At 55.5% G+C, this 11,097-nt stretch overlaps 1 protein-coding gene across 3 annotated transcripts in view; it reads right to left on the bottom strand.

The window, feature by feature from the left end:
• SARDH (sarcosine dehydrogenase) overlaps positions 1-11,097 on the bottom strand; it is an 80,301-nt gene that overhangs the window by 5,364 nt on the left and 63,840 nt on the right. For all 3 annotated transcript variants that reach the window (XM_017848975.1, XM_017848962.1, XM_017848969.1), the window contains 2 exons: positions 2,335-2,497; positions 1,373-1,541 (listed from right to left, as the gene is read on the bottom strand). In XM_017848975.1, the coding sequence (XP_017704464.1) occupies positions 1,373-1,541; positions 2,335-2,497 (332 nt within the window). The remainder of the gene's footprint in view (positions 1-1,372; positions 1,542-2,334; positions 2,498-11,097) is intronic.

Below are 11,097 nucleotides of genomic sequence, written 5' to 3'. Positions count from 1 at the left end.
CTGTCCCTCACCCTCCCTGTCCCTCTCCCTCACCCTCCCTTTCCATTACCCTCCCTGTCCCTCTCCCTCACCCTCCCTTTCCATTACCCTCCCTGTCCCTCACCCTCCCTCTCCCTCACCCTCCCTCTCCCTCAACCTCCCTCTCCCTCAACCTCCCTCTCCCTCAACCTCCCTCTCCCTCCCCTCCTCACTCTGACACTCCTTTTGAAGGCTCCAGAAACCTGGGAGAAGTGGCCGTGTTTGCAGCTGGCTGTCAGCTCCACGTCCACAGAGCCCAAAGCTGCCCACTTGCCCGGAGACCTGTGCTTCGGACCCCCACCGGCACCACGGGAGGGCCTCTGAGCAGGGCTTGATCTTCTCAGACTGCCCTGCAACCCAAGTGGGACTCGGGTTCCTGGAATCCAAACTCTCCCAGTAGCTCAGGGAGCACCGGGCTCCAGCAGCATGCTCAAAGCCACTCTCCGTGGGGACAGCAGGAGGTCAGGTCAACCTCAGGCAGAGTCTCTCCTTCCATCTCTGCCGTGTGACCGGACCTGAGTCCCCTGCTCCTTGGCACCATGTGGTCTCCATTTGTAAATGAGGATGGTGGCCCCAGCAGAGTCCCTCTCCCCCCATCACAGGGCTGTGGGGAAACTGAACCAGAACAGGATGGGAGGTCATGGCGCAGTGACTGGAAGGCCAGGCTCCCTGGGTTCACCCTCCCAAGGCCCTCAGCCTAGACCCGCCGCAGCGGGGTGGCCTGGGCTTGGCTGCACCTTTCTCTTTTGAGACCTGCATTCGAAGAGTGTGGCCTGGGAGGGACCCCAGGTGTGCAACCTTACACTGGCCTGGTTTGAATCCCAGCACTTTGGGATCCTCACGCCTGTGATCCCAGCACTTTGGGAGGCTGAGGCAGGCAGATCACGAGATCAGGAGAGTTCAAGACCAGCCTGGCCAACATGGTAAAACCCCATCTCTACTAAAAACACAAAAATTAGCTGGGTATGGTGGCAGGCGCCTATAATTCCAGCTACTTGGGAGGCTGAGACAGGAGAATCACTCGAACCTGGGAAGCGGAGGTTGCGGTGAGCCGAGATCGTGCCACTGCACTCCAGCCTGGGCAACAGAGTGAGACTCTGTCTCAAAAAAAGAAATAAAGAGCAAATTCTCTCTGCCTTTCTGCCTTTAACAGCATGTGACCTGGCCAGATGGCCTCTCTCTTTGGCCTTGATTTCCTTATCTGCAGTGGGCTGCTGGGTGTGTTCTGGAAGAGCATGGCTGGCACATGGGAAGTGTTGGTACCAGGGGCTTTGACTGGGGGACTGAGAAGCGCCTGCCTGCCCTGGCTGTCGGCAGTTGCTTCCGGGTGGGTGCGGGACAGCGGGATACTCACTCCTCCACGGTGAAGCACACCAGGCGCCGGCGGAGGCCTGCAGCCCGCTGCTGCTCCAGGGCCTCCCTCCCCAGGAAGGGCACCGGTGACTTAAGCTTGCACGTGAAGGCCAGGCCTGCCTCCAGGGGGCTGTCGTCAGGCCGCAGGTCTGCATGCCAGTGCCGGTAGCCTGTGGGAAAGGAAACCACCGGGTTGGTGCCACCCTAAGGGGGATAAGCCCTTCAGGAGATGCATGAGGATGCTGCCTAAATCCACCCCCTCCAGCCCCTACCCACACTCTCAGAGCTGCTTAGTCACCTGGGCAAGAGGCAGGGGCATCCCCAACTCCAGAAGGTTCCCTGGGGTGACTCCCCCTCCCCAAGCAGACTGCCCATCAGCACTGCAGCCCTCTGCACCCTCAGGTGGGGGGTGTCAGGGAGGGGCTCGTGAAGGGGGAGCTTCCCAATGCCCAAGCTGGGTGCCCAACACCCAGGGGAGCTGCCCAATGCCCAAGCTGGGTGACCGACACCCTGGGGAATTGCCCAAAGCCCGCTCTGAGCCCCCATCCTTGCTGTGGACAAGGGTCTGGGCTTCTTTCAGAGGCCACAGCACCTGCTCCCCTGCTCTATTCTTCACAGTTCTGAGAAACCAAGGCCCTCAATGCCAACCCTGCCTGGGCCTGCCCCCCAGGTGCCGGGCAGCACCTCAGCTCTCTGAGTCCAGGTGTGTGCAGGTGTCGCAGATCCCAACACGGTCCTTGGGGCCCTGCACGAAGACCCTGGGCAGCAAGAGGGTTTGGGGAAACGGAGGATGTCGGGCGCTGGGGCGTGAGGGAGGAAATCATGGTGTGGAAAGAAGGAAGCCGGGTGACAACACAGGGAAGGTAAACAGCTTCTCGGCCTCCAGGTGTCTCAAGCGTCACCCCCCACCAGCCCCCCTCCCTCTCTGCCCCGTGCCCTGTGCTGACCAGACCCTGCACTCACCTTTCTCAGTGCTCAGGGAGTCGATGGCACGGTACCCTGCATTGACGAGGCCGTGCTTGGCACCTGCGGCCATCACAGCCCGGTATACAGGCACACAGGACGCCTTTGGAATGTGCAGCTCCCAGCCCAGCTCCCCCACGAAGGACAGCCGTATGGCCCGGACCTGGGGGACAAGGTCATGGCTTAGATGTGGCCATGTAAGATGGCCGAGGTCCAGGCCCAGGCTACCACTTCCTGGTGGACAGCTCCTACCGTCACCATGATTACCAGCTGGCCCTGGGTCCCAGCCAGACTGCCACCAAGAAATGGGGTCTTGAAGAGCTGCTCCCTCCAGCTGCTCCGGAAATCTCTGAGGAGAAGTAGGGAGTCCCCTTTGGGAAGGGGAGATGGCAGGTTTGCTGTCTGGAGACCTCAGATTTTCTCCAGGACTGGGTTGGTTTCCTGTCTGTCATAACAAATGACCACAACTGGTGGCTTACATCAATAGCAGGAAACTCCCTCTCAGTTCTGGAGGCTCAAAATCCAAATTCACCATGTGGGTGAGCCACGCTCCCTCTGCAGGCTCTGGAGACCACCCTTCCACTCTCCAGGGAGCGTCCTTCTGAGCGCCTCCAGGTGCCTCTCAGCTTGTGGCTGCGTCACTGTGATCTCTGCCTCAGCCCTACAGCCTCCCCTCTGTGTGTCTTCTAAGGACACTTGTCACTGGAGTTAGGACCTTCCCTAGCCCTACATAATGTCATCTGCAGATCCTGACCTTAATTACACCTGCAAAGATCCTATTTCCAAATAAGGCGAGTTATAAGGCAGGTTCTGGCGAGTTAGGATGTAGACATATGTTTTGGGGGTCACCATTTAGTCCACAGCAGTGACCTGGGGCAAGCTTCTCTCCCTTCCTTATCTGTAAGACGGGGTTGGGAGCCCAGCTTTATCTGTTTCAGAAGCTCTGAGACACATCTGCGAGGAACAGGGGGAAGGCAGCAGCCCAGCTCAAGGGACACCACCCTGGCTGCGCTCGGTGGGGACAGAGGCATCAGGGAAGGGGACGGCCAGGTGCCAAGCCCGTTGTCCGAGGAGCCCATCACCCACCATTCTGGTCAGACTCAGCCCAGCACAGGGTTCTGAAGACAGCCATAGCCTCTGCCTTTCAGGACTCAGCTCGGCCGTGAGCACAGCCATGTTCTGGGTGGGAAAGAGGCCTAAAAGCAAGGCCCCTGCCTGGGATGCGAGACCAGGCTGGCAGGCAGAGCAGGAGACTGCCATCGCAGACGGACCTTCCAGGTGAGGGTGCAAAGGCCAGGTGCTGGGCAGCGGACATGGTGGGAGGCAGGAGAGAAAGGCCTGTGAGGCTGTGGGTACCTGACTGTGAAAGACATGGTGACCCCAAGCCCTGCAGAAGTGACAGTGCCTATTATGTGCTCATGAGCTAAGCTTCATCTCGTCCCTCCGTGGCCCATGCAACGGTGGGAACACTGTCAATCATGTCCATGGGCTGAGGCAGACACAGAGGCTCCCAGAGGCACTGAGCCGGGCCTAGGCACAACCAGCTCTGCTAAGGACAGCTGGTGTCTTTGGGAGGGTGTGTCCTGCACATCTGCACATCAGGCTAGCACTTGGCTCTGTGGAGGCCACAGGCAGCGTGTGGGGCTCCTTGCACAGGAGACGGGATTTTCCTCACACACTTGGTTCGGGTGCATGGCACGTCCACACCCAGTAACTAGAGTCTGCGTCCTCACCTTCGGGCAAACCCTTGAACCCACTGACTCCCATGGGAAGGCCTGAGTGCTCAGCCCTGGGACCACAGAGCTCACAAAAGGAATGGGGAGAGCTAGGCTGATTGCAGGATCCCAGACAGTGGAGGAGCTGATTCCACCGCTGTTCTGAGCGGAAAGGCCCTCCCCGTACAGCTCCCGCTGGGATACATCTGTGGGAGGGAGGGCAGAGTCTGCTCTCCCAACCACAGGGGCAGCTCCTTATAAACCTGACACTTTAATCACATGGCCTCCGAGGGGCTCGATTCTAAAAGCTTTGGAAATAGCGCAAATTGCTCTAGGTTGCCATTTGCCCAGGCCTCCTACAAAACTCAAAATTGACACAGAAAATGTACTGTTGACATTTCCCTGCTTCCCTGGTGCAAGCCGTAGGCCCCTGACAAAGATTGCCTTGTCAACGGGGTTCTAATTTTAGACAGCCTATGGAGGATCTCAGGGCTCAAAGCCAATCACATTTTGAAACAGGAAAAATAATTTTTAAAGTGCACCTATCCACGGCCCTCCAATTGTGGATCCCTGTTCAGACAAAGACCCGTCACCCAGCTCAGTGAGAGGGTTGGAGTTCACGGGTGGAAGGGAGGGAGCTTCCTGGCTCCAGCAGCTCAGCAAGGATGGAGTCAGCTGGGTCCGGGTCTCCATCATACCCCGTGCACAGCCTGGCCCACGAAACAGTCCTTGAATGAAGGAGGAAAACGGGGACCACACCTGCTTCCCGACAAAGTGAGGGAGTCTGGGGAAATCCAGGGGCCTCTCTAACATCACAGAATCACTGGTTGTTGAGGCATCTTGCATTTTTCTCCACCAAAACAGTGGAGTGGGATCGGTCCCCAGTTCTTCGAAGTGGTGACCCACAAGGAAAGGGACAGGCCAAGTGAGGACATCTGGAACATGGGCTCCCAGTCAGCTGGGCTTGGGTGGGCACAGCATCTCCCAGCGCCCATGGGGGTCGGCCCACTCGGCCTCAGTGCCCTCGTCTGACCCATCAACCAGGGATGGCATGTGTGCACCAAGCACATGGTCCTGGCACGTGGCCCTTGGCCACTTTGGCTCAGGTGGCCTCTGAAAGCCCCAAATTGCAAGATGGAACTCCCGGCCGTCGATGGAGTCACAGAATTGTGGAAGATCAGCAGGAAGGGCCTTATGTCAGGTTTTGTTCAAAACCTTTCCACATCCCGAAAATTCCACGCAAAAAATCCTGCTGAAAATATTAAACGGAGTCAGCAAAGTTGCAGGAAGCGAAGTCAAATGAACTGTTACGCATGTGTTCACACGATTTCGACAAGGGCGCTTGAAGCCACTCACAGGGAAAGCGTCTCCAACAAGTGGTGCTGGGAGGATCCGATAGCCACGTGCAGAAGCGTGAAGCTGGTCGCTTACCTTACATCATGTCCAAAAATTAACTAGACATGGAACAAAGACATAAGGGTAAGATCTGTAGCTGTACAGCCTCTGGAAGAAAGCATGGGGAGTTGAAAATGGCAAGGGTTTCCTGGAGAGGACACTGAAAGCACAGGTCACAAAAGCAAAAGTCAGATGGAAGGACATTCATCACAAGCACTTTCGTGCATCAGAGGACACTAATAAAGAGTGAAAAGGCAACCCACGGGATGAGAGAGAACATTTGCAAGTCTTATATAGGATAAGGGCCTTCTACCCAGACAGAATAAAGAACTCCTACAACTTAATAAAAAGTCAAATACCACCATTAAAAATGGGCAAAGGGGCCGGGTGTGGTGGCTCAAGCCTGTAATCCCAGCACTTTGGGAGGCCGAGACGGGCAGATCACAAGGTCAGGAGATCGAGACCATCCTGGCTAACACGGTGAAACCCCATCTCTACTAAAAAAAAAAATACAAAAATCTAGCTGGGCGAGGTGGCAGGCGCCTGTAGTCCCAGCTACTCAGGAGGCTGAGGCAGGAGAATGGCGTGAACCCGGGAGGCGGAGCTTGCAGTGAGCCGAGATCGTGCCACTGCACTCCAGCCTGGACTACGGATCTCAAAAATATATATATATTTTTTTTAAAAAAATTAGTTGAGCGTGGTGGTGTGTGCCTGTAGTCCCAGCTACTCGGGAGGCTGAGGCGGGAGAATCACTTGAATCCAAGAGGTGGAGGCTGCAGTGAGCCGAGATTGTGCCACTGCATTCCAGCTGGGGCAACAGAGCGAGACTCCATCTAAAAAAAAAAAAATGGGCAAAGGACTTGAATCAACAATTCCCAAATACAAATGCAAATGGCCAGCAGGCCCAGGAAAAGATGCTCCACATCACTACCCATCAGAGGCACGCAAACCCAAGTCACAGTGAGTTATCACTTTGTGCCCATGAGGATGACAATTATAAAAACAAGAAAAAGGAAGTAACAAGTGTTGGTGAGGATGTGGAGAAACTGGAGCCCTTGTGCACTGTTGGTGGAAATGGAAAATGGTGCAAGCACTGTGGAAAACAGGGTTTTAAAACATTAAAAATACAACTTCCATGTGATCCAGCAATCCCACTTCTGCGTATACACCCAAAGGAATTGAAAGGAGGGATTCGAAGAGGTATTTGCATACTCATGTTCACAGGGTTATTCACAATAGCCAAGAGGTAGACGCAACCCAAGTGTCCATCAACAGAGGATGAACAAGTGGGGCATGGTGGCTCACACCTGTAATCCCGGTACTTGGGGAGGCCAAGGCAGGAGGACTGCTTGAGCCCAGGAGTCTGAGACCAGCCTGGGCAACACAGGGAAGCCCTGTCTCTACAAAAAATTTTAGAGTTAGCTGGGTGTGATGGCGTGTGCCTGTAGTCCCAGCTACTTGGGAGGCTGAAGCGGGGAGGATCACTTGAGCCCAGGAGGTTGAGGCAGTGAGCTGAGATCGTGCCGCTACACTCCAGCCTGGGTGACAGAGTAAGACCCTGTCTCAAAGAACAAAACAAAACACCAAAACAGATGACGAACAGACAAAATGTGTTCTATCCGCACGAAGGAATGTTATTCAGCCTTAAAAAGAAAGGAAATTTGGATGCATAACGCAACGCAGATGAACACATTATAAACACGTCATGCTAAGTGAAGGGAGCCAGTCACAGAAAGACAAATCCTGTCTGATTCCACTCATATGAGGTCCCTGGAGTCACCAAATTCATAGACAGCGAGAGCAGAATGGAGGGCACAGGGGCTGGGGAGGGGGAAAGGGAGTTGCCTCAATGGGGACAGAGCTTCAGTTTCACAAAATGAAGACATTCTAGAGGTTTGTTTCCCAACAATAGGAACATACTTAACACTACCGAACTGTACACTTAAACTAACAAACCAGCCAACAAACCAACTCCTTTTCTTCATGGGAAACTGAGGCTAGGAACTAAGTGACCAGCACTTTCTCGACATCCTGGGCCACAGGAACAGAGGAGCCAGGGGAGGCAGAGGGTGTAGACACAGAGATGGGAATTTGGGGAATGTGAGGGAATGGCTGCAGGCCAGATAGGAAGCTGCATCCTGTGTCCAACAGAAGGTCAAGGAGACACCAGAGACACCAGGCGGGTGGGGAGCGGGGAAAAGGCGGTACTTAAAAAGATAACAGTAGAGAATGCTCCAGAAGTGAAGATGGTCGGTCATGAGCTGTCAGATTGCAGAAAGCACAGTAGGTACCAAATGGGAAAAACACCAGTGAATCCCTGCATGGAAAACACTGGGGCATGCACAGGCATCAGAGTGGGCAGGGTGCAGAGCGGGTAGGTGGGGAGGAGAAGGAGGGAGAAATGAAAGAGAAAGAGAGAGAGAAAGAGGCAGAGAGAGGCTGGGCGCGGTGGCTCACGCCTGCAATCCCAGTACTTTGGGAGGCCTAGTTGGGCGGATCACTTGAGGCCAGGAGTTTGAGATCAGCCTGGCCAACACGGCAAAATCCCATCTCTACTAAAAATACAAAAATTAGTTGGGTGTGGTGACGGGCACCTGTAGTCCCAGCTACTTGGGAGGCTGAGGCAGGAGAATTGGTTGAACCTGAGAGGCGGAGGCTGTAGTGAGCCAAGGTCGCCCCACTGCACTCCAGCCTGGGCAACAGAGTGAGACTCCATCTCAAATAAATAAGACAGAGAGAGAGGCCTGAAACCTTGAAACCATCCCTTGGCATGGCTCCAGTAGATGCTAATCTACTGTAGAACAGTATCTTTGAAGCACAGAGCTTCGAACATAACTGTCAGCCTGGAAACCCACATCCTCTAGGGGTGAGAGGAGTGAGGTGAACTGACAATGTTCTCAGATCCAGACAGAGTTTATGACGCACGATTCTTGTTGAAAGAATCTGTCGGGGATGCACCTTCAAGCCTGGGCCCCTGACCTCACCTGGGTGCAGTTTGAGGGTCAGACCAGAGCAGATACCTGGCCAGGTGAGGGTTGAGCTGGGAGGGAGGAAGACCAAGGTGAGGCGAACTCTGCCTCCTGTTTAGGAATAGGTGCTTTGGAATCAAACCCATGAAGGGTGGGGCACAGTGGACCTCTCCACCCATGGAACTAATCAGTCACCTGGAGTGACATGTCTGTTATGAGCAGATTTAGCTCTGCAAATAAAGGGTTGGGGCAGGGGTCCTTTGTGACAGCATGGACCCTGCTGGGAGCTGAGCCCCTTTCCTGCTTGGCCCCGGCTGGGGGCAAGGGCTCAGGACCCACAGGGCTGCCTGGTGCCAGTCTTCCCAGTGGCCAGGCACTGTTCCCAGCCAGTCAGCCTGGACAGGAGGGGAATGACTCCTGAAACCTGCAGAGCCACCTGCCACTGGTGTTGTTTGCTAGGGCTCAGACTCCTGGACTGTAGGTTGTGATGAGAGAGGATCCCTCTGTGGAAAGAGATCACGTGGGGCGGGGCTGAGGCCCATCGAGTCCCCCACACTTAGGCAAACATCATTACTATGACCATGGCTCTCTCCCCCCAAAATTGGCCTGAAGACCCTCTCTTTTTGGAAGGTTCTGGAGATCAGACACTTCCAGGCCCTGTAGGGAGTTCTGTGGGATGTCATTGGTCCCCAAGGGTGAGAGGAACCCACCCTGCCTGTCCCATTCCATTCAGGCCACTTGGGTGGCAAGTGTCGGTCAGTGGACAGGTGCAGGAGGCCTCCTGCCCTGGGCCACACAGCACTGGTACCCATTCTCGCCAGCCACCACCACAGTGGCCAGCAGGCTCGAGGCTCATCTGCTGCAAGGGTTCTAGGATTCAGACCATGATCACCCAAGCAGGGTACCTGGCATGAGGACTCGGGACTACAGGAGACCAGAAGGCCTCCGGTGCAGCCCAAGTCTCTCTCCGACCTCCTCCTCCCCTCCTGTCTCCCGCCCTCTTTCTCTCCCACAGCAAGTCACAAAAGCCAGAATTCCTCTTTCCCCAGGTGGGTCATGGACAGTAGAGGCCCTCTACCCCAAAGCCAGCCACGAGACCTAGAAATACAACACAAGCCTTCCCCACCTTTCTGGGGAGCAACTGGCCCTAAAGATGTTCTCCGCCCACCTTGTCTGACTGTGGGTCATAAGATCCTAGCTCCAGGGATCCTGCCCCATGCCTGGGAGTGAGGAGCATTGCATGGAGAGACCAAGGGGGATCTGCACGGCTGACTCGCTGGCCTCCCCGCAGTCCATCCCCACAGGCATCCCCTGCCATCCGACACCTGTCCACATGCCCGTTCTTCACCGACCCTGAGCACCGGAACTGTCTTCCCTGGACCTCTGGGTCCCCCTTTCTGATAGCTCCCGTGTCACATAAAGCTTTGATTAAATGTATCTGGTGTGCTTTTCTCTTATGAACCTGTCTTTTGTTACAGGGCTGTCTCCCATGCCCCTGATGATGGCTGAGGGGAGGGATCACACTTTTTCTTTCCTTACAAGGGCAAGATGAGAACCTGGAACCGATTGCCCCTGAAGCCTCCGAGGCCCCCAGCTCAGGGCCCTCTGCACCCAATTCTGCATGAGGTCAGTTGCCCCAGACAGAAGCAGCAAACCCGGGGCAGGTCGAAGCTTCCCACCATCCACTCCACAAACACCCTTGCTCCAACCTCCCCTTGGGGCCCAGGCACTTCACACTGTCAAGGCAGCAGCTTAACCCGTGACAGGAAACATGGCTCCCCAGCCTGCGGCCACCAATCTCTCTGTGCTGCATCAGGGAACCTGCCCATGACATTGGGTATCTGTCTCAGGCCTCAGCAAATCTGCACAGGTTCTGTAAAGTGAGTGTTTAGGCAGTGGCCGGAACCCGGTTGGTCTCCGACTGGCGTGTCATGGTTATCTAACGTGTGTGGGTGCAGGACTGCTCCATCCTGAACTAATCAAATCCTAATAGCGCCACAACTAGGACTTCTCGCTGGCAGGAAAAGAGATTCAATTTCCTTTCGAGCTGAAATTAATTTTCAGAGAAAATCACTTTATCGCCGTGCCCCACGGAGTGCTCCCAGCCCAGCGTGCTGCTTCGCAGCGGGGCCTGTCCTCAGCAGGGGCTCTGGGAACACCGCGTCTGGCCAAGCGGAGCTCCAGGAGACACGCCGGGAGAGCACCGACCCACGGGGAATCTTGCTGGCCTCGAGGCAGATATTTGGGGAGCAAGGACAGCTGGTCTGCTGGCTGCTGAGAGGACAATAACTCTCCCCACCCTGCTTCTTCCTCTAGCAGTCCAGGGATCGTGGCGGCCTGGGTCAGATCCCAGCCTCTCAGAGAAGAATCAGTGCAGAAAGCAGCAGTGCTCAGCTGGGAATTGCGCCCAATTTGTCTGGTGGTGAGGAGGGTCTTTGGGCAGTGGCAGGCACCCGCTCTTGTACCCGGGTCCTGGCTCTGCAGCTCTGGCCCTTGTCCTCATCGGCCCTTGCATCTGCCTTCAACCCAGAGGTTCCGCTGACGGTGCAGGCACACACATTCCTCTCTTGCATCTGGTTGGCTGGAGCTCAACTGATCGCCTATAAATACTTGGCTCAGGTCCACGCTCCAGCCCAGCGTTTCTTCACGTTGAGGGATATGTCATCAACACATTTTGAAGCCAG

The sequence above is a fragment of the Rhinopithecus bieti genome, unplaced genomic scaffold, assembly GCF_001698545.2.
Source record: "Rhinopithecus bieti isolate Rb0 unplaced genomic scaffold, ASM169854v2 scaffold_2205, whole genome shotgun sequence".
Taxonomy (NCBI): domain Eukaryota; kingdom Metazoa; phylum Chordata; class Mammalia; order Primates; family Cercopithecidae; genus Rhinopithecus; species Rhinopithecus bieti.
This window is presented reverse-complemented; position numbering and strand designations above follow the sequence as displayed.